General features: G+C 45.4%; 1 protein-coding gene across 2 annotated transcripts in view; it reads right to left on the bottom strand.

The window, feature by feature from the left end:
- CLASP1 (cytoplasmic linker associated protein 1) overlaps positions 1 to 24,074 on the bottom strand; it is a 1,635,412-nt gene that overhangs the window by 1,310,668 nt on the left and 300,670 nt on the right. For both annotated transcript variants that reach the window (XM_086957100.1, XM_086957101.1), the window contains exon 7: positions 12,831 to 12,928. In XM_086957100.1, the coding sequence (XP_086813226.1) occupies positions 12,831 to 12,928 (98 nt within the window). The remainder of the gene's footprint in view (positions 1 to 12,830; positions 12,929 to 24,074) is intronic.

The raw sequence follows: 24,074 nt of genomic DNA, 5'->3' as shown, positions 1-24,074 counted from the left end.
CAGTGACACTGCAGGTACTCCAACCTCTTCCTCAGTCTGACAGGTACACTTCGCACGCAGCCTACAGAACAATAGTGAGACTGTGCACCGGGCGAGTGAATCGTACTCCAGCAGCTAGGGGTTTGCACGTGGAGAAGCACGTTATTCACACTTCCTTGTCTATCCTGCTCAATGTCCCTCTTCTCCTTAGCGTCAGTGTCCTCCAATATAGCCGCTGTATCAACCCCAGTTCTGGCTGCGGGGCTCAGCCTCACACAGTGGACTCCCGGATCGTATAACCACAGGCAATTCTCACAGTTGCATGTACTATAGCAGGCCTGTCTTACACAGCCTATCTCTCACCACCTTTGCTCCATCTCCTCGCTTGCTTCAGTGCAGCGGGGTACTCTGTCAGCGGTGTGGGGGGTCACAGGTTGTCCACATCAACAGCCCTACGGCAATAATCCTGGCAATGTCGGGCATAGAATCACGCAGCAGCGTCCCACTGCTTACACAGCATGGTAACAGCAGCAGGCGACACAAAGCTGTTGGGAGTTAGCAATCGGGTCACTTGTCAAATGGGCTGATCGGAGCTCCCCTGCTCTCACATTTCCAGATTCTTCTTACTCAGCGGCACTCGTGTAGGCCCCGCAGCCGCTAGCGCTCCCCGCCCCAGTAGTTTCCAGTGCGCACCGTTGCTGCCTGGGGCCTCTCCTTCCTGCCAGTTTCCTCCAGGGGAGTGGGCAGGCCGCCTGAAATTCAGGCCGTATGTTCCCAGCAAGTCCAACGGGAGATCGCCTGTTGTTGTTCTCCACTGCCCACACCTAGGCAGCCCAGCGGCAAGTGGTGCAAATGCAAATGGCGCCGCAGTCGCGAGTCCGCCCGCTAGGTCCGCATTCCAAATCCTGCAATCCTATCTGTCCCTTGCGCAGCAACACTCCAGGGGGTCCTAAAATCCGCCTCCTCCCGATGTCAGCGCTCATTGAAATGGGCCCACCGTTGTTCCGTATCAGCCCTTTCCTATCGCCATCCTCTGCCACGGAAAGTAGGCCGCTGCGCAGCCCCGGGCTCGTGTGATGGCGCACCCGGTTCCGCAAGCCCACCCCTGTCCTGGTGTGTTGTCCGCAGGTCTCGCAGCAGCGCTCACCTCATTCACGCTACTCTGTCTAAGGATTGCAATTTCGCCTCATCAGTGCGCGCCAATTCCAGCCTCGATCCATGTGCTGTAGAGTTACAGGTTTTCTGCACGTTAGGCCTGTGGTGTCTCTCCGCCATCATCCACGAGGGATGGCTTCAGGGGCGATATCGTGATGGCTATTCTCAATCGCCTTCTCACAAGCGGCACAGAGTGTCCGTGCCTACTTCAGCTGCATTTTCCCACAGTCGTAGCTGCCAGTCTGTAGTGTGTGACATATAATTTCCAGGATTCTGCGGCCCGGGTCCGGAGCTCGTCTGGAAGACGACCGCCATGCTTGGCTACTAGCCACGCCCCCCCAACAGGTATACTCATAAGCAATAGGTTCCCCTTCCTAGTAGACAAACCCCACACAGACGAACAGGGCGGTTTTGCTGCTATATCAGGCAGCTGGGAAGACACTGATTTCAACATCATGTTAGTGTATCTGCCCCCAGCACTCCATAAGACCGCACTTGCAGAAATGAGCATAATGATAATTAATTTCCCAGAGGGAGACATGGTAATAGAATGGGACTTCAATATGATGCTCTGTGACCAGAAAGACGGAGTCCCAACTAGAAGCTCGCCTCACCCCAAACTTCACCTGGCAGGTTTTATGGACGCATTCGGAGTTGTGGATGTACGGCGCAAAAATAATACATGGCAATACACATTCTACTCTGGGGCCCATCATAGCCACTCTCGAATAGACCACATTATTGCACCGGCTGACCAGCAGCAAAACCTCAAAGAGGTACTTCACTTAGCAAGGGGTATCTCAGACCATCTCCTGATCTTGGCACGCAACTCTCTGGGGGCAACACCTGGCATAAGATAATTTTGCTTAACCCATGGTACCTCAAGATCCTGCATATCAGAACCGGACCCACTAGATCCACAAACAATTATTTTAAAGAAAATGTGGAATTAGTGGACTCTCCTCAGGTACTCTGTGAGGCTTTTAAAACAGTAATAAATGAGCAAGCACTCTCACTAATTACAGGCCATAAAAAAGAAAAGAGGAAACAGCTAGAAAAGCTTGAATGAGATCTACTAAACTGTGAATGAAATTTTACACCCACCCCAGACGATTTAACTAAAGACGCACTCAAGGTCAAGCAAGCAACAGGAATATAATAACTTAGTTACTGAGAAGGCCAGAGCTTAGTATCTAGCTACGAGACACAACATTTACGAACACGAAGATAGGGTAGGGAGAATCCTCACATGGCTGGACCAGCGGGAAAGGGCAAACCGCTGAGTGCACACACTAAAGACAAGCAACTCGACAATGTCAGATCCACAGGAAATAGTGGAGGCCTTTGCAGCCCACTTCACAAGTTCATATTCTCCTACCGCACCCGCTACAATCGAGGAGGCCATAGATTTTAGTCGATCTCCCCATGTCGACGCTCTCCCCGGAGGAGCGGCAGCAACTAGAGGGCGACATCATTGAAGAAAAAAACGCAATCGGAAGTACACAACCAGGGAAAGAAATGGGACTGAATGGCTTACCAATAGAATTGTATAAACTAACAGTTACCAAAATAACCCCACACCTACTACAAATGTATCTAGAAAATAAGCAACGGAGCGTTCTACCTTGCGACCAAAGACTAGCATCTATAGTAGTCATACACAAAAAGGGTAAGCAGAAGACATGAGCTGCTACCGTCCCATCTCACTGCTCAATGCAGACGTAAAAAGCCTGGTTAAAATACTCGCAACACGGTTGCTCTAGATCGTGACCAGACTGGTACACCCTGACAAGTCGGGGTTCATGCCGGGATGCAACATGCCTTCAACCTGCGCAGACTCCATGGGGTGAAGGGGCAAAGGGACACGATCAAAGAAGAGGTGTACTATTGTCTTTGGATGCCCACATGGCCTTCGACACAATCGAATGGCCCTATATGTTTGCAGTGCTATAAAGCATTGGAATTTGGCCCCAGTTCAATTTTGATCCGCCTGTTGTATGTGGATCCACTGGCGCAGGTTGTGCTTAATGGACATATATCCCAGAGGTTTTCCCTACGGCACGGCACAAGGCAGGGATGCCCCTTGTCACCCATATTGTTTGGCATCGTTTTGGAGCCCTTGGCAGTCTGGATACATGAGGACCCATTGATCTGTGGACTGAAATGGACGGAGGGATGGGAAGGCAGTATTTACCTCTTGTCTATGTGGCATCACCACAGGCATCAAACAATAGAATACTCCAAATCTGTACCAACTTTAGTATATATTCTGTATACTTCATAAGCTGGTCAAAATCCACAATATACCTATTAAATGGTCCTGCCCCGACCCTACCTTTAAACTGCGAAGCAATAGTAGTGAAAGAGGGCTTCCGATATTTAGGGATATTCGTAACGGCAACCCCAACCTTTTCTATGCACACAATCTCATGGGTCAGATCACACATCTGCAAAGCGATGTACGCCCTGGAGGTCCCTGCCTTTGTCCCTGTGCAGCCCTCTTCAGAATGATGGCACTACCTCAGTTCCTATACATTCTACAAAATGCCCCGTACAATATCCCAGAGACCTATTTCAACATAATGGAGGGGAAAAATCAGGACATTACTTTGGGATGGTCGGCCATCACGGATTGCGGTCCTTAAGTTGCCCCGGGGATAGTATGATGGTGGAAATGCACTGCCTGATGTGCGAGCATATTACTGGGCGGCCCAGTTAATGGTTATTAATCATTGGGTCCACTGCCCACATTACGACCCATCATATCGGATGGATAGATGGATTACGTGCCCTGGGGGCTATAGAGTCACCCTATAAAAAAATACAAATCATCAACATCTAACTGGCCCAACAGAGAAGACAGTCTCCCTGTGGCATTGAGGACAAAGATATTAGGGTGGCATAACAAAGTGACACAGACCACTCCACTCTGAGAGGCTGAAAGGCTGGGTAAATTCAGCACCTGTTTGTGATTCAACAAGTGGGACACTATTGGTATATCAAGGGTGGGCAATCTCTGGCTCAAGGGCGAAATACATCATTCACAGAATTACAAACAGAATATGAAATGTCAGGAACCGAGGCATTTCGGTACATACAAATCAAACATGCACTGACAGCAACCATGCTGTCTGACCTGTCTGAGGCTTCCCCGTTGGAAGATAGACTGCTAGCAGACTACATGACGAGCTATTTCCATGACGTATCAAAAAATAAATAACAACCTACCGACCCATTAACACGAGTTTACACGCAGTGGCAGACAGACTTAGGGGACCTCAAGGATGATGAGTGGAGATAGGTGCTCTCCTCCCTACAGGAAGTAGCTAGAACATCTAGTCTTAGGCTGATACAACTCAAAGTACTGCACAGAATGTATTATTTCTGCAAAACTATGGGGAAAATAGGGGAAAAGGAAACTGCAACATGTAACGGAAAATATACACTGGTTGGCACATACTACCATATAATATGGGAATGTCCAATAATCCAACAGTACTGGGAAGGGGTAGCGTCACAGCTGCGACAATTGTGTGGGAGGGAGATGTCTCTCCAGCCTAGGTTGTTCCTCCTTGACATATGGGAGGCAACGGACTTGACATGCACAGAACAGACATGTTCAACCCTGGAGACGGCAATAGAGAAGCAAAATACAGCCTGTAGGTACAGAAAGCACCAACAATTTAGGAATGGAAGGAGGATATGGACTGGTGCATGGTGGCCGAAAAAGCGGTCTTTGTACACAGGGGATGCCCCCGGAAGTGGGACTGAATATGGGGAAATTGGAATGCTATAGGGGACATATTAGCGCCTTTCCTTCGATACAAGGAAATGGACTCGGCAGGCGGGAGATATGTTGGCCGTAAATGTCTAAGAAATTTAATGGATCAAAAGTATCTGGTTCTATTGAGGGACAACACGTTTAATACAAACTTCATGATTATTGCATGTCATGATAAATAACTCCGATAGCAGTCTGATTCCAAACTTGAATAAAAAAGTGTTTAAAAAATACATGAGCCTAGGAGGGGTCTGATTTACTTTTAAAGACAAAATGGCACAAAAACAAGGTTCAAAGTCTGGCGTTTGATCTCAGCAAGACTTGCTTGCTTCGGGTTCCTATTCCTCTTTGGAGGAGTGTTCTTTTAGCTGCAAAACAAGCAGCCTGTTTTTCTCTAAAGCTTTATGGACTTCAGAAACAACTTAATACAGGATTTCTTTTTCCAAATCGGGATTGAAAAGTCAAAAAGCTTTCTACAAATCACTAAAATTCGGTGTCTGCAAAATGTTAAATCTCATAACCTCGAACAACCAGCCAGTCCTATGTTTAGCTTAAAAATAACAGCTCAAGCTAAAGTGGAGTTATAAAAGGTATGAACATTACTCAGTGTTGGGGGCCCGATAACATATTTGGTACACTTTCTCTCAACTATCACAATGGTGTTTAATTAGTCTTTTACAGAATAGAAAGTCTTAAAATCCCTTAATCTAACCCGAATAGCCCACTACTAAAGAAATCTAGTTTAGCGCTACTAACTCTCCATGCTCTTGTCCATTTGACGGTCGCCCATTCCTGGCAAATCATCCCTTATCATATATCTAGTCATATTGTGGTACATGTATTACCAAGAGACATGCAATCTGCCTTTAAGCTGGGGAAAGGCACAGTGACTGCTCTGGAATGATGCAGTATCAACTGGATGTAGTTGAAAAGGGTAAGGCGGTGCTATGTGTGATTATGAACCTATCCTCCGCCTTCATTTCTATAAACCATTACATTCTTTTGGAGAGAATGTGTATTATGAGCAAGGCCGGTCGAGAGACAGAGAGATGGGGTGCACTGTTTGTAAAACAGCAGGTTTCTCAGAAGAAATGTGGAGGAAACAATGATGCATCCTTTAGAGGCGGCCTAAAGATGCCTGTTGCAAATGGAAGATACACAGGCCAGGTTTATAAACAGGATATCTTTATTGAGGCTTGGTTCCAGGATAGAGGAGCAGGAAAAGGTAGTAAGATAAACGTAGCCCCACCAGGAGCAGCCTCTCCCTGCTGCTCAGCCTGCATTCACCAACTGACGCGACGCCACACACACACACACACACACACCCACACACCCACACACTCACTCACTCACTCACTCACTCACTCACTCAGAGGTAGTTTATGACAATGCCCATGGTCTTTCAACTAATATGTGAAAGTCTGACGTGACACTCTGATCTGAATAGAGTGGGTTTTCGCACATATATAAACTAGACCAGTTGCTTAGGACAAAGATCTTTAACTAAACAAAATCATTGGTCTTGCACACAAATAGATGACCAATAAATCGTTGGCTTAGAATAAAGGAAAAATCTGAGGTTTGACTGGAGGCTCATGGCATTCTCACCCACATGCATCAAAGTCAATTGCATTCGCAAACGGTGCAAATCGCAATTTTCGGCCGTTTGCAAATGCAATTGACTAATTTGGAATGCATCATGCATTTCGCAATTTTAGGAAGCGCAACCATGTTGTGATTTCTAAAATTGCGATTGCATTTAAGAAATCGCAATTTCAGATTTCTTAAATGCAATGCATGATCATTTTTTAATTGCGAATTCGCAATTTGGAAGTGGTAAAATAGCATGAATGTGAACTTTATGCTAATTTACCGAAAACGTTCAAATATGCACAAATTGCATTTTTGAAAGTTTTAATTTACACACACACATGCCCTCGGGGCATGTGTGTGTGTAAATTGCATTTGAAGTTACATTTCAGGGGTGCAGGGAGGGGTTCTTTGGACCCCCCCCTGCACCCTGGAAATTACATTCACATTTTGCGAATCGCAATTTGAAATTCGCAAAATGTGAATGCCTTCCTATTCATTCCTATGGGCCTTTTGGCCCATAGGAATCAATGGGAAGGGTTTTCCTTAATTGCAATTAAGGAAAAATACCGAATCGCAAAATAAATGCGAATTTTTCATGCATTGCAGTTTGCGATTTCTAAATTGCGATTCCTTAATTTTCGCAATTTAGGAATCGCAAACGGGTGCCATGATGCATGTGGCCGATAGTCTCTAAATTAAAAGCAACTTAGTTATATGTGGGATGGAGATGCACACATTAAGGTATATAGCGGGCTAAACACTTGGGTGGTGTTTAATTTATCTAAAAATGGAGTATGAAGGAACAAAAACTACCACAATTCCGAACTTTTACTTAAAAGACCCTTTTCAAACTTTGACTATTCCTGGAAGAACGGCTATTGCAGGCTCTTGAGTGGATTACCGGAATTCCATTATTTATAGACCTCAAAGAAAATCTTATTCAGAATTGAAATGTTACAGAAACATGAATCAGAGTAGCAGTCAATTGCCCCTGGTGGCATATTAGCCTAACTTAGACAGTTAACATCAGCTGCACGAAGGATACAATGTTGAACACCAATGATGTTCTTCAAGGCTCTTTGTCAGGGCAACTCAGAACAATGGTATAACATTTTCATTGGCTCCTTCCAAATCAAAAACTTACTACCCCTCATACCGTTTGGTGCACTTTAGAGATTAAACAGTAGCAGGCATCCGTTTAATGAACTTCATGCCACTAGACATCAAGCAGTCCCAATGTTTTTAAGAAAGATTTTAGAACACTTTTGTGTGTTCTAAGTAAAGTTTGGGTGCTCAGAACACCTGATACTTATCAATCTCAAACTAAATATGGATGTGTAGAGTCTGGACTGCTGTATCAACTGCAGCTACAATAGAATTTGGCATTTAAACTTCGTGAATAAGGACAAATGAGTAGGGGCTCTCTGTAGCTGCTTTTGGTATACTAGACAGCCCAGAAGCTAGGAAGATCATCCATTATCCAGTCTACCACCCATCTTGACTTGCAACAGTACAAAACAATGGTGTGTGAGCTCCAGGTCAGACTACAGCCTTTGGGCTACGAGTGCAAGTTCATACAAATAGTACTCGCGGCTGGGTGTTATTTTAGAATAGCGCCAAGGCCACTGGCTCCAAGGCAACCCAACACAACTCGCACTTCTAAACTACTGCCTAATACTGTGTTCTCTCACCCCTACAAAGTTGGTGGTTGAACATATCAGTCTAAATAAATATAGCAATTCCAGAAGTAGGTTTCTATAAAGAACGCGCAGGAGGACCTCTGGTATGAAGTCTAATGGTAAACATAGCAGGAAATAACTGCAACACATAGGAGTAAAAACATTCACTTTGTTAGTTGGTGGAAACATATTTTGATCCAGATCTACACATTAGTTAATTGTGCAAATAGCCTATAATCGCTGTGAGTCCCTTCCGTAAATAAAATAGCCTAAATTATATACAAGAAACATTTACTTCTTTCATGTGTAATAGGAATTCCATACCAAAAAACTCAATTAGATTTTATTTATAAAATGTTAGCGAATTAGTATTATTGACATAACAGATCTAAATGGATGTAAAAGCAGTGTTTAATTTGAGTCGGTGGTTTCCTGTGTTCAGCACAGGCACTTAATTGTCAACACTGGCACTTATGACAGTCTGCCGCATGGCACCACTATTTGTCTAATTCAGAGATGATCACAAAAACAGTTATTAATTCAAAATACATAAAAAAAGAATAAATACATGCCACCCAATATATTCTTATAGTTCTGGGGGCCTGGAGTAGCTTGAACTTCAATACTTGTAGTTTTGTGATGATTAGTAGTTGTGTTGGGGTTGTCATTGACAGCGCTGGTAGGGGCAAAGGGTGGTGCAAGCTGCAGTGACCACATTACATGGGCCCTGGCATTTATTTTGTTACAAATAAAGCATGTAATACTAAATGTTCTTTCTTATATAAGTGAAATTGAGAGGACAGAAGCACCATTCACCAATTCCCCATCAAGACTGAAGCACGGATTGCACTTTTCTTCATACGCCAACATTTTTTACTGCATTCTGATGCAATGTATCGTTCAACTGCCCTCTCTAAGATCTTGTGCCATCTTTCAACTTTCTCAAATTCAAAAGATTTTAAAAATGAACTCCTCATATTTAGGAATACGTCCCTGTGGACCCCCAACTGCTAGCCCAATTCATCAGTAACTAGTCCACCCACATCACCCTCCAGGTTGGTGTGGAAGCTAGGGGTTTTCTAATGATGACCAATTTTGCCTTATTACCTGTTAGACCAGGCATCCTTGGCATGATTTTACCCCAAACTGTTTGCCTTCAGACTTCCTGTTTTTGCCAGACATAGGACTCTGCACACTTTATCACTGCTAACCAGTGCTAAAATGCTTTTGCTCGCTCCTTAAAACATTGTAGAATTGGCTTTAACCGATTGTCATATTTAATTTACTTGTAAGCCCCTAGTAAATTGGCACTACCTATGCCAGGGGCTACAAATCAAATACTACTAGTGAGCCTGCAGCACTGATTGTGCTACCCAAGAAGTACTTTATAAAGGTCTCTGGCCTACCATTGCAGCCTGGGTGTGTGCAGTTTTAAACTGTCATTTCGACCTAGCAAAATAAACCTTTTGCCAAGCCCAAACCTTCCTTTTAATACATGTAAGTCACCTATTGGGTAGGACCAGGACAGCCAAGAGGGAACAGTACAGTGTATTTAAATAGTTGAACATGTAATTTTAAGCTTTACATGCCCTGGTAGTAAAAAATGCTTACATTCGTTCTTCACTAGTGCACGGCCTACCTGTAGCCTGGGAGAACATTGGAGTTACCTTATTGCATTTAATATGCGGTCATTTCAAAATGGGAGCAGGTAACTATTAACATTTGGTGTTTTAGGAATTGTAATGAAAAATCCTAACTTATGGGGAAGTCTAATTTTGAATAACAATTTTAGTTCCAGCAGACTTCCTCTGGGTCACGTGACTGGGTGTAGTTGACAGTTGTGCTTTGGGTATTCCTCCTAGACAGCCATACACAATGGGGGGCTTTGGTTTGACTGGGTGGGCCATTAGTGGCAGGGTAGGAGGGAGGAGCTGGACCCAGCCCACTTAAACTGGTCTTCACACAAAGTGCTAGGTACCCCCTGGAGTTACTCTGGAGCCAGGGGCAGGAAAACAACACCTATGCACTTACAGCCTAGCTTACTGAAGCTTCTCCTCACTTCAAATGTACAACTGGATATAAATACTGGACTTCAGACACCAACCTTTTAGTATACTCCTGGACCTGGGGATAGTCAGTCAGGAAAAAGGACTTCTGTGTTGCTAAAAAGGACTGCAACTCTGCTGAACCGCGGCTCTGAAGGACAGCTGCCCTGCTGTGCTGACCGGTTGCCTGCTGTTCTCTTGTTTGGGTGAGAAGGCCCTGGTAGTAAAAAATGCTTACGTTCGTTCTTCACCAGTGCACGGCCTACCTCTAGCCTGGGAGAACATTGGAGTTACCTTATTGCATTTAATATGCTGTCATTTCAAAATGGGAGCAGGTAACTATTAACATTTGGTGTTTTCGGAATTGCAATGAAAAATCCTAACTTATGGGGAAGTCTGATTTTGAATAACAATTTTAGTTCCAGCAGACTTCCTCTGGGTCACGTGACTGGGTGTAGTTGACAGTTGTGCTTTGGGTATTCCTCCTAGACAGCCATACACAATGGGGGGCTTTGGTTTGACTGGGTGGGCCATTAGTGGCAGGATAGGAGGGAGGAGCTGGACCTAGCCCACTTAAACTGGTCTTCACACAAAGTGCAAGGTACCCCCTGGAGTTAGTCTGGAGCCAGGGGCAGGAAAACAGCACCTATGCACGTAAAGCCTAGCTTATTGAAGCTTCTCCTCACTTCAAATGCACAACTGGATATAAATACTGGACTTCAGACACCAACCTTTTACTATACTCCTAGACCTGGGGATAGTCTGTCAGGAAAATGGACTTCTGTGTTGCTGAAAGGACTGCAACTCTGCTGAACTGCGGCTCTGAAGGACAGCTGCCCTGCTGTGCTGACCTGTTGCCTGCTGTCCTCTTGTTTGGGTGAGAAAGACTGGGCCTGCATCTCTTGAATCCAGAGTGACTCCAAGGGATACTCGGCTGGCCTCCCGGTCTAAAACCGCAGGGACAAAGCAGGCTTCCAACAACCTTGCACCTGCACTCTGCCATCTACGAGTCTACCCTGCCAAGTGGTGCCACTCAAGTCCTGGACCCTTGGTCCTGGGTTTTCAGTGTTCTGTCAGCGTCTGTGGATCCAGCAGAACCGATGCATCTCCTCTGCTGTGCAGTGCAACCTGAGCAGAACTGTTGCTGCTGTGTGAATAGGACCCATCACAAAGACTCACACTGCACCCCATAGAAATCGTCACTGCACAACGCCTTGCAGCTCCTCTGAACTGACGCATCGCCCAGAATGCATGCCATATCCTCAACACCAGACTTCACATCACAAGCCCCATCTACGGAATCCTCGCCGATAAATCAGGCCATCGCATCGCAGTCTTGCCGCATCCAGGAAAACACGCAGAGCTTCAGCTGCGGGACACATCTTTGACACAGATCCTTGTGACACTCTTCAAACCAGGATTTAAGGTACTCTGTTCAGTGGCCCTAACCGGGTCCCTGAAGTCAGCTCGGACTCCATCGCTGTTGGACTCAACTTGTTACTTTGTCCTGGTCCGGTACAATCACATATCCACAGCTGGTAGTTTCTTAGCTATTTTCACTAAAATATTTATAATTGTATATCTCCGGTTCTACTGATTGGATTTTTTTTCATTTTTGTCTTGTATTCTTTTTATTTTAAAATTAAAAAAATTCTAACTTAGTATGGGATCCTTTTTTGTGTGGTGTTTTTCACTTCTTTACTATCTGTAGTGTTGCACAAATACTTAACACATTGTCTCTAAGTTAAGCCTGACTCCTTTCTGCCGGGTTACCAGAGGGTTGAGCACAGATTAATTCTGGGTTGGCTTGTGCCCCACCATGACAAGGATTGTGGTTGCTGACTGGCCAGAACTCACACCCCATTCATTCAACAACCCAATTGCTTACAATACTCAAGTGAGCACAGTGGTGAAAACTTGCATCTATCAGCTCCACGTATTTAGGAAAAGACTACCTACACTTCCACAGAGCAGCACGCATCTACACGCCCAAGTCCACATTACCCCTTTGTTATCCCATCTTCAAAAACTTCACTTGCATTGAAGAGTTAGGTTTCATGTTCTTTGTGTCGCTCACAAAGTGCAACAGTTTGACATTGCAATGTTTCCTAGCCGCATCATTGCTGAGCTATGCACCAGTTTGTAGCTGTTCTCAGCAGATCCTGACTTGTTAAGGGTTCATCAGTTTTTGCAGCCCAGAACATTGGCATTCCCCTTTGATGTGTTGCTGTATTCTTGAATTGTATCCCACTAGACTACGGAGTGAGACCAAAAACTTGCATAGGTTTTGGAAACCTAGATTTTAACACAGCGAGTGCATTCTTTACCTTGACAAGATGTTGGACTGAATTTGTTCAGCACAAAGAAGCCTCAGTTTGGGTTGAGTGTGTTCTAAGCAATAATCGTGATATAATTTAATGATCTCTAGAAAGTCTATAGTTCTACCTCATTAGATGCAAATGATACAGGGCGAATCCACAGCAATAGTAATGCAGAAAGAGATGAACAAGGCCAGGCAGCTTGTTGTGAACACCAATGAAGAAATGCACTTTTAATATTAAGTCTGTATTTCAAATGGGGCACGAGAAACAAACTCACCGAGACTGCGGCAATCCTTTTTTGCTAAGATCTGTCCTCACTCGTTCCCCAACATGTCTATAAATTTCAACTAAGCTGCTTATTGCAGCATCACGGACCTGAAAATAGAAAAATATTTAAGTTCAGAGATTTATTATTTTACATTTTAATAGGTCTTTAGCCTACAACTCCTTTAAACTATTACTGCAAAAAAGATTTGTGCAAAAATAAAAAAGCAAATGCAATAAACTATGTGTTTGCAAACTGCACACCCTTCAGGTGAAACTTGACCGATATTCAGAATCATACTATCAGTCTGGGAAAATATATCTTATAAGATTAGGTCATTGTCCATCTTGGTCTTGTGCCATTTAAAAATAGCTGCCGTCCAGTAAGCTTGTACCAAACCTCAAACTTTAACGTCACATTTAAGCAGGATCATCTCCTCTTGGCTGCAGTAAGAAAACACCCTTGTTTCATCCAGTCGCCTCTTTCTCATAGATATTTAATTAGAGGTTTAAGCATCAAATAGCAATGCTTAAGACTATATATAGTCATAACGAACAACAGGATCAGAAATGCAGTAAATATAATGCACATAGGAGTCATTTCCTTACTACAGTCTAGCTGTGACATCACTACTTACCTGTATGAACAAAATGACATTGTGGCTGAACTGCATTTATCTTAAACATTTGAATTGTGATGTCACAACAACTACTTTCAAAGACCGACGTGAAGAGATCGCAAAATATCAAGTGTAATTTAAGCAAATAAAGAGTCACCTAACTTTTCAACTGAAAACCCTGAATTCTGCAATATACTTGGAGAATTGTTCACCAATAAAGTGGAGGATGTGTACAAAACATTCAGAGATAGTACAAACAAACGGGTGGAGATAAAAACGCCGGGTTTTCACTCCTCAGCCAATGTTCCAACTTTCTCTTTTCTCTCACAAACAGAAGAACAGATCGTACAAGTAGTAAAGACTACAAAGGCAGGGGCTCCATAGGATCCCTGCCCTCCAAAAATCTTTCATTTATGCCCAGAGCTAATTGGAGAACAACTGAGATCAGTCTTCTTAGAAATAACTCAGTCAGGCATTTTCCCAGATTCATGGAAAATAGCTTTGGTCCGGCCATTATTAAAAAAGGCCAATATGGACCCGACAGAACCTAAAAGCTATAGGCCAATATCTAGGATCCCTTTCTGCGCTAAGGTGCTGGAAAAGCTGATTAATGGGCAGATCATGTCTTTCATCGCAGATTGTGAATTACTAGATCATTCCCAGTATGGTTTCAGGGAAGGTCATGGAACCGAAACCGCCTTGGTGATGGCAGCAGAAGAATTAAGAAAAACTCTGGATGAGGGAAAGAAGGCCGCCTTGATTTTATTAGATCTATCGGCGGCCTTCGACACTGTCGATCACCAAATCTTGATCAATAGACTAGTTGAACTGGGATTTCAAGGCACTGCCATTAAGTTACTGACTTCATTCCTAACGAATAGAACATTCTCGGTAGAAATGGATGGTAAGACCTCCAAACCTTTTAAGCTGCCATGCGGGGTGCCTCCGGGCTCGTCTCTGAGTCCCACACTTTTTAACATTTATGTGGCCCCGCTGGCAGAAATTATTAGACAATGTGGCTTCTCGGTTATATCATATGCCGATGATACACAGGTCGTGATCTCGGTATCAAACAATGTTGAGGAGACGGCAGTGCGTTTTAATATTTGTATCCTGCAGATTAACACTTGGATGCAGAAAAATTGCCTAAAGTTGAATACCGACAAGACAGAGGTTTTGATACTGAGCAACAATACCTCCTTTTGGTCCCCAAAGTGGTGGCCAGCCGATTTGGGCGATTTCCCAGTACCAGTTTTAAAGGTGAGAAATCTGGGGGTCATATTTGACCAAAGATTGACATTTGAAGGTCAAATTAACAAACTTACCTCCACCTTTTGGGGCATCTTGAAAATCATCAGGAAGATTTGTCCATTTATTCAGATGGATGCTCTAAAAACTGTGGTAACAGCATTAGCTATATCGCGGCTGGACTACGGAAACGCTCTATACATCGGACTTCAGACACAGCTCCTGCTTAGACTCCAGCAGATGCAAAATGCAGCGGCAAGGTTAATCCTAGATATCCCTAAATATTAACCAGTAACTAATCGACTGAAGGATCTCCACTGGCTGCCGGTGGGCAAGAGAATTATATTTAAGTCGCAATGTCTGCATTTAAAGCATTACAGGGGAAAGGACCCCTTTATCTGAGAACACACCTCAGAAAATATGCCCCTCCCAGAAATCTAAGATCAGCACAGGCAAACCTATTGGTTGTTCCAAGGTACAGGCAACTACGCTGGGGTGGGGGAGTTTTGGCGTTGGCATGGCTAAGGTATGGAACTCCCTTCCCTTACAGATTAAAAACAGCAACTCCTTGATGTTGTTTAGAAGTCAGTAGAAAACCTGGCTGTTTAAAAACTAACTAGCCATTCAAAATAAAATGTTGTTGGTACTCCAGCTTATTTCAGCGCCAAGACGCCCTTGGGCATACGCTGCGCTTTATAAAATGTAAAATCAAATCAATTTATATCAGATGTGGTTTTGTGCATATGGACTGTTAATGTGTAGCACTTCTGGAAGTGTACACAGGTAAGGCCTCAAAAGATTTTGGGTGCTACAATATCTTCTCAATTAAGGAAAAGTTCCAGCGATAGAGACTTCTTAAAGACGTTCCCAAAGAAAAGTATTTTTGCACAACTGGGGTTGCAACTTACACAGGTATTACAAATAATGGTAGCGATGTTAAAAGTAAAATGCATATTATATGAATACACATATACACTGAAAAAACGTCATGATTAATTTGTAATTTCGTCTACTCGCACAAGTTACTTACCTTCTGTAATTATATATCTGTAAGAAACATTAATTAGTTTTAGATTCCTTACATTAGAATTACCCCCAGGCATCAGACTGGATCCGGAAAGATTTTTCGTCAGCAGTACCTCTGCACGTCAGTCTGCTTCACGTTCGTCTGTGGTTTCGTGGTCGCCGGGATGACGTTGCGGCAGCTACTAAGACGCCGCCCTCATGCACTGACGCCAGTTCTTTCTTTTTCCGCACCAGCCAGTGCAGATCAGGGAAGAGCGGTACCTCAGTCATTTTTTTGACTACGTTTTTCTCGACTTTTGTCGGCGTCTTGTTTCGAGTATCCGACTCCGAAAAGGTGATTGAGGGATGCCCGGTTTTAAGGCCTGCGGTTCCTGTACCCAATTGATGTCAGTGACGGATCCGCACCGCGTGTGCCTCTTTTGCCTGGAGCGCAACCACGACCCCAAGTCGTGCTGAGACTATCAGTTGTTGACGCCGAAGGCTTTGCAGGAATGGTCCCGAAAGCTGCTTGAACGACGGCAGTGGGCTCCGTGCTGTTCAAGGTCCTGGTCGAGAGGGAGGTCGAGGGACTGGTCGCAGACCCACCATAATTCCGGCTCGAAGTCATCGAAGTCTTCACACTCGGGGTCAGGTAAGTCGAAGCATAAGAAGAAGTCGAAAAAGCATCATTGCTCTTAGTCTTCTCCTCGTCGGTCGGCCGATCAGACGAGGCGCGTGGGTGGTTTATACATAATACAATACCATTACATTACAGGACTTAACACCATATAATTACATAACACATACAAATAAACTCTAATGTATCCTTATTGATGCGAACAGCAGTGTCAAAGTTATAAATAACGTCACCATCGAGGACACTAAGGCTGCATCTGTTACATCATGTTTGACTGAGGTCATCGGCAAAAACCTGCCTCACTGACTACAAAACTAAGGATAACACAGTTAATCGTCCTTAGCCGAGTATTTGTTTTATATTTGCCAAAGGGCATCATTTTACCACTACAGTACAAACCGGTAATATTATGTCGCTTGGTGAGCATATAATACCTGGTATCTGCAGATCCGGGTTCAAACCCTGCTCACAGCTGACAACAAATCCCCCACGTCATTTGAAATACGCGCATAGACAAATGAACACTGAATGAGTACATTGTACCGAAATAAAAGTAGAAAGATGAAGAAAACAGAACTACATAAGCCTATGCCACTGAAAGCAGTTCCATTTATTTTCGTTAAATATTTCGTCCTTAAGACTGTTTTATCCAAGCAGTATCATGGAAAAAGTCCTGCAATGCCAAGGCTCGCCGACAGGGGTCCCCACAGGACTGTCTGGCTGTAAATAGTCGGAATTGTCTTTTTCAGTGCTTTGTTCGCAGTCTTGCTGCTCTACGAACAGCGCTCTCGGCTCCGGGGCACAAGGTCAATGCGACTGTTCGCAAGTCCTCCGACTCTGCGAGTTTTACCATGCGTGAAAAAAATATATATATATGTAAGAAAAACAATGTAAGTAAAGGAAGATTGTGCACGCGCTTGAGTACGCCTCAAAGCCTCCGGCACGCTCGCCTCAGTATTTTCAATGAAACGCCTTTAGAGTGGCGGAGAAAGCAGATTTTAGTTTTCTTTGTGTCTTACTTACAGTAACAAAGGTTGTTTATTGTAAATTAATAAAGTCAACTAAACACGTGGATATGTTTTTGTGCCTGAACCGGGGGACGTTGGGTGTTAGGTACCCCAAATATCCGACCGAGCACTCAGCAGGCGTGGCGGGAACCTCTGTCGGTGAGCTCTGAAACTGCAACACGCCACGTACAGAACAAAGGAGAAACGGGCACCGCTGCCGCACATACATTAAGTCCAACAGCTGTTGCAAAACACGAGGGGCGCCTTACTCCACTAATTACTTGTTATTATTTTCTTATTACGCAAACACAAATGACCCCCCCCCCCAAACACACACAAATAAAATACACAAAGAAACTGGACTGCAAATCTGTGGAGTAGCTCCTCTAAATCTATTTTTAGGACTGTTGTTAGCCTAGACCTTTTGATTTTACTAAAATTCTATACATAATTACGTCTTTATAGGGATTTTCAAGCCAGCGCCCTTCATTCCTTAGTTTGTTGGGGTGTCATTCATATTTTTCTTCTGCCCACTACGGGAAACCGTATGGGTCTGCCCCAGGCCCGGTTCTAGGAGGTGCGCAGGCCCACCCAAACAGGACATGTGGCCCTCCCAGTCACAGCAGAAGGGGCCTCAAGAAAACACCCATTAAGTGCTTCCTCCAGGTGGACAGCAAAAAAGGGTTTTATTTTCACTTTGTTTTCTTCAATTATCAGTCAGGGAGAATTCATTTTAAAGTGCAGTGTTTTAACAGTAGCTGTTTTGTTTACCGTATGTACGGATGGGAAGAAAAATAAAGACTTAAGATGATTTTCCCTATTTTTGTATTGCCTGAGATGTTAAAATACTGGTCAATTCGTTAGCAACCCTAGCTCATGTCTGAGGAAAGCTGCAGTGGGGAGGTGTGTGATGGGGGAGAGGAGACAGGAGTTTACCTTCCAATGATGCAACAGGTGAAGTGGCACCAGGGCCCTGAACTTTGAACGGCCTTCTGCACCTCAATTACAGTGATTTCTGATGGGGGTTCTGAGAGTGTCATGTTGATTAGTATGTGCAGGACGCTTACATTAATATACTGCAGAATAGGACATGCATTATACTATTCAGATCGTGCATGGTTCTTCTGAAACTGATCCAACCGGATCAGTGTGGGTTTGTCCCGAGTCGGATACCTCCTTTAATATCCGGCGCCTGTTTCATGTTCAGCATCAGATCCAAAACCACTTTATCCCGTGCGGCGTACCTGGTTCTGGATCTGGAAAAGGCTTCTGACACTTTCCTATGGCCTTACATCTTCCAGTTTCGACATCGTATGGGAGTGGGTCCCCACCTTCTTGCATACACTAAGCTCATCTACTCCGCACTGACCTCCAGGGCGAGGCTGGGGCCCCTTATATCGCCATCGTTCCCGATCCTCAGGGGCATGCGCCAGGGCTGCCCCCTCGCTCCATTGCTCTTCGCCCTGGCAATGGAGCCACTAGCAGTCCATCTTCGTAAAGAGAGCGGATGCTGCCGTATTCCCATCCATGCAGTATCATTGTACGCAGATGATGTGCTTATATACATTTGCGATGTTGCATCTGATCTCACCCCCATGCTTCGTGTACTCCAAGAATTTGAGGCAGTGGCGGGTCTCAAATTAAATTGGTCTAAATCAACTTTGTATCCGCTCGTTGATGGTCTCCCTCCCTGTCCGGTATGACTGGGAGGCATCGGAGTCTCATGGAGCCCCCAGGCAGTGTGTTATTTGGGTGTTTGGTTATACCACACACCACAAAACCTTTATGAAGGGAATTATCGTAGGGTAATGGCGGGTATCAGATCTTCAGTGCAGTTTTGGAAGGACCTTCCCCTTGCAGTCATTGGCAAAATCGCTGTGGCCAAAATGATATTGGTTTACAGATTGCTCTACTATTTTGCTAACCTTCCGGTGATTCCTCCACGTTCCCTTTTTCGCGAGCTGGACGCTCTCCTTGGTACGCTTATATGGGGTTCGGGCAGTAGGAGAATTGCCCATGCTAAGATCCAACTGCCCATGACTAAGGGGGGATTGGGTACTCCTTCCTTTGAGGCCTATTTTCTAGCCGCCCAGCTTCAGTGGGTCGAGTACTGGGGGAGACAGTCAAGTTACCGAACACACTCCGCCAGGAACCATAATTTGCATGCTGCTACCGGGGGCGGAACCCCTGCGTGACCGCCCACTCCAATTGACGGTGGGACAAAGCTGTCTGACCCGGAAACACCGACTGAATCGGGAAGCGCCCATGTATTTTCCCCTTCTTGCCTCTGGTAGGGTTCCCCAAAGGCCGGACACATTATACTGCGCCGATAATCCACGACTGGACAGCACATGAGGTCACAGAGGCAGGCACTCTCTACCTGAATGGACAATTGCAGACATTAACGGACAGGGCCGGTCCTAGCCATGGGCGGTATGGGCAGCTGCCCAGGGCCTCTAGCTCAGGGGGGCCCCGCAGTTGCGGGAATAAATAAATGATGGGGGTAATTTGGAAAAGCGCTGCGCATTGAGCACAGCACTCGCGCAGGGGCCGGGCCACAGGCCCGCAGGCAGCAGTAACTAACTAAGGCAGGGAAGGAGGGAACAACACTGTCTGCGCACGCACGCAAACCTAACTGTGGCGCCTGCACACACCCCCCACAACCTAGCTTGGTGGTGGTGGTGGTGCGTGCGTGCCCTGGTGGTGACGTGACGCCGGCCTTGAATCCTCATGCAGGTGACAGTGGGTCACAGGGCCGTCAATCTGGTAGCGCGCGAAATCGCTACCAATGACGGCCCTGGAGATGATTTTATGGCCAGTCCCCGCTCAGTGTGACGCACTCAGCATGCGCACCCACCATACGTGACCTGGCAGTCAGTCACTACTCGGATCGGGCGGCAGGGCTACAGGCAGGAGTCGGACGTCGTCGCGGGGCCCCGGCCTAGTCCTCCTCGTTGAGTCCGTCATTGTTGAGTCTACGTTAAGGTAAGAGACCTGCTTCAGTACAATCGTATTATATATTATTATACTTAAGTTCAAATGTCAAAAGATCGATGCTGAGAACAATGTGAAAATCTCCGGCATGTATCGAGCAGCTCTGACGGGCTGTGGATTTATGGGGTACCGGGCCTTTCCTCCTTTGTGTAAGCATATGTAGAATTGGGAGGCAGGGAGAGGAAGGAACAGCTCTGTATAGTAAAAGCTTAGCTTTTAATTTACCTCAGAGTGTGATGAAACCAATCATTCTTCCTCCTGCTATCACCCTCACCCACCTAGGTGGAGCGACCGAAGCCAAGATGAGAGCACCACTCTGGCCGTCTCTCGCACAAAATACCAAATCACTTCTCCCATAGTCATTATGGGCCAGATGTAGGAGGCCAAATACCGGTCGGTAACGGCCGAATTCGGCCGTCACCGACCGGTATTTGGTGAATGAGATGTAGGGGCATCATTTTACAGATTCGGTAGATTTAACGAATCGGTAAAATACCGAATCGGTATTTTTATCGTTCGGTAACTTCCAGATGTAGGTGGGACTCTTCTGAGTCCCAAAGGCCTATCAGAATTAGCATTTTACCACCCAATCCAATTGGGTGGTAAAATACCGAATCCAGGTGTGCATGCACATGTGTGCATGCACACCTATGCAATGTGACAGGCAGACATGCCCTTAGGGCATGTCTGTGTGCCACACGGCACACATGCCTGCATTTGGGGTGCTAGAGGGTGTCAAAGTGACACCCCCTGCACCCTTGCTGGATTCGGTATTTACCGAATCGGGAAATACCGATTCGGTAATGCCCATTGATTCCTATGGGCTTCAATGCCCATAGGAATCAATGGGCATTACCGAATCGGTATTTACAGAATCGGTAAATACCGAATCTTAACGATTCGGTATTTACCGATTCTGTAATTACTACATCTCCCCCTTCATATTTACCGACTCTTAAATACCGAATCGGTAAAATTCGGTATTTAAGAGTCGGTAAATATAAATTACCTACATCTGGCCCATTGCCTTTTAAGACTCTTTCAAACAAGCGTTCCCCAGTGGTGTAGCATGCTAGTCAGCCAGTAATGTTCTTCGGTGCATTCTCCGGGACCGGGATCTACTAGATAAATGCAATTAAAATACGGTTGGTTGAAAACACAACACACCTTCTGGGGTTCTAGATAAATCTTGAAAGGTTTGTATATCCTTCTATTCAGTTAGTATTGCCCTACACCACTCTGCAAAGTACTTAATCTTTTTTGAGCAATATCAGCTAGTTCTTTTGGACAGATTGGCCGGGTTTGCTGAATCAGGCTGCAGCGGGCCAGCCTTTGAGATCACTGTGATGCATTTGCCCCCAAGAGTTACCTTGTTTTAATACTTGATTATGTGACAGCTCTCACCCTCATGTCAGTTTGACAAACTGCTCACATCCTCATGCTTCAGGCCCACTGCATGTGAGGTAGCTCCTGCGCTAGCTCCCTCACCTTCCTCACACTGTCCTTCCTCACATCCTCGAAAAGCAATGCACATGCCAGCCTTTTGCCTCAGATCACGGCTTGTGATCTTTTGGAAACCTTTCCTTATGAAGTGTGATGTTCATCATGCTCAGAACTAAGCCAAGGATCAGAGCTTCCCTGAGTTCATGTAGTCTTAGATATGGATGAAACCTTCTACATGCTACTGGTCAGTGCTGTGCTGCATGCAGAGCCATGATGGAAACAGAGTTACTCCTGGACCTCAGTGTCCATGGGTCCTGGAGGAGTCTCAAGCAATGGTGGGCCTGCAGCTGTTGATTGTACTTTTGTTTTTTATCTAACGATATTAATCATTTTTTGTTTGATGGGGAGGAAGTGGCTGATAGTTTCATAATTCACACGCACATTTATATATTCCCCTTGGATGCATGATGCATCTTCTGCAAGTAAGTGAATGCTTGTTACTAGTGTTTTATGTAGAGTGCAAATAGCCCTTTCCCTACCATACTGGGTGCATCTGAGCACCATGTATTTTTAAATATTGTCTTTTATTTCATTTTTACATGATGAGTGCTATGCAGGTGTCTCAAGGCCACTAATGTCATAAATACACCTCTTTGCTTGTACCTTTAGGTGCGTGAGGAAAAAGATTACAGTGTGTGCCACGTGATTTGCCGTACATTCTCACCAATTAATTTGCTGTGATTGTGAAAATATTTCCATGGCAAATCACTGCAGAAACCCAATAACATAGTAACCTAGTGAGCCTAGGCGCTTTAGTTTGGGGGTGTGAGGTGTGCTTTTCTACGTACATTCGGCTGTGAAATGTATACTGCTGTTTTCTTGACCCTCTGGTTCCTTTGGAATTTGGGGGCATGTCCAACTAATCATTCAAGGAGACGGCAAGTGTTACATTCATGGATATTTGCTCACCTGTTTTCCATTCCCTCTACTTTTTGTCCATGTTACTGATATCCACATTAGTTTGCTTCACTGATGCCAAATAACTTAGATCAAAAGTCCTGCGAAGTCACTTTCTGTGATGTCACTTGGAGGGGCCTCACATCTTCCCTTTCGCCCGGGGCCTCAGAAGGCCTAGGTCCGGCACTGTTAACGGAGTTAGCAGCGGATATGGGGAATCCCAAGGGGAAATTTCTTTTACATTGCCAACTGGTGGAAGATGGCCGCAGAGTGTGGCATATGATAGACGCCGAGCCCCCCCATTCACCCAGTGATACACACATAACTACAGATGGGCCCGGGGCGGCATCTGGTCGCTTGGCTTTACAAAGCTGTGCAGGCTCTGAAACCAATCACCCTCACACCCCTTCGGGAGAAATGGGAAGCCGCATTCCAGAGGTCGTCGCATGACAGGGAGTGGGATCGTGCATTAGAATTCCCTAAAAAAATAACTCGCAACTATTGTTTCAAAAGTATACAGCTTCACATACTACATCGTGCCCATTTGACGCCAGAGAACCTTCAACAATATTACCCAGACATGCCCTTCACATGCCACAGAAGTCCTTTGCCCGCCGCATCCTTTCTCCACATGTTATGGGAATGCCAAACTCTTCGCGCTTGCTGGGCCGGAGTCCACGCTGCCCTCCTCAGAGTCACAGGGCTCACTGATATTCACACGTGGGTGGCCTGCGAATTAGGTATATACAAGCATCGTAAGTCGCTCAAAGTCGAGACGCATTTTGCTTTCTTGGCGCTACTGCTAGCCAAACAGTGCAAAGCAATGCCCTTGAGGGCACCGGGGGGACCTCAGATAGCGGCCTGGCGGAGGGGGGGCCGCAAATGGGGTGTCGCAGAAGAGGAGGGGCTTCGTTCTGAAGAGTTTAAGGCTATACGCAAGCATCCCATATTCAGTTCATGGGCTATTCTATTGCACTCCTTTAAGCAGGAAGATACGAAGGAGCCACGGTCCCCGAGTGCTTGTGTCCACGCAGCGAACGCGCGCGCCGTGGACATCTGCCACAATCCCAGAGCAGATTAGGCTCCTGTTGACGTCGGGGTGACAGCCCGGCGCATGCAAATAATTGTACTGCTTCTGGTCTGGCGCCCTATGCCTGCCCCTTCTCAACGCTACTGACCCAGATCCTTACTTCCGATGTCTTACCCGCTGGCCAATAGTATGAGAAGCCATTATAGACGCAGTATACCACAGTTCTCCCTCCCAGTTTTGAAGAGTTCAGATCGTCATTTTCATATATAGATTCAAGTTGCTTGCTAGGCTACTGTTGAGAGCCTATGCCCGGGCT

This window comes from Lissotriton vulgaris, chromosome 2_1, assembly GCF_964263255.1.
Source record: "Lissotriton vulgaris chromosome 2_1, aLisVul1.2, whole genome shotgun sequence".
Taxonomy (NCBI): Eukaryota; Metazoa; Chordata; class Amphibia; order Caudata; family Salamandridae; genus Lissotriton; species Lissotriton vulgaris.
This window is presented reverse-complemented; position numbering and strand designations above follow the sequence as displayed.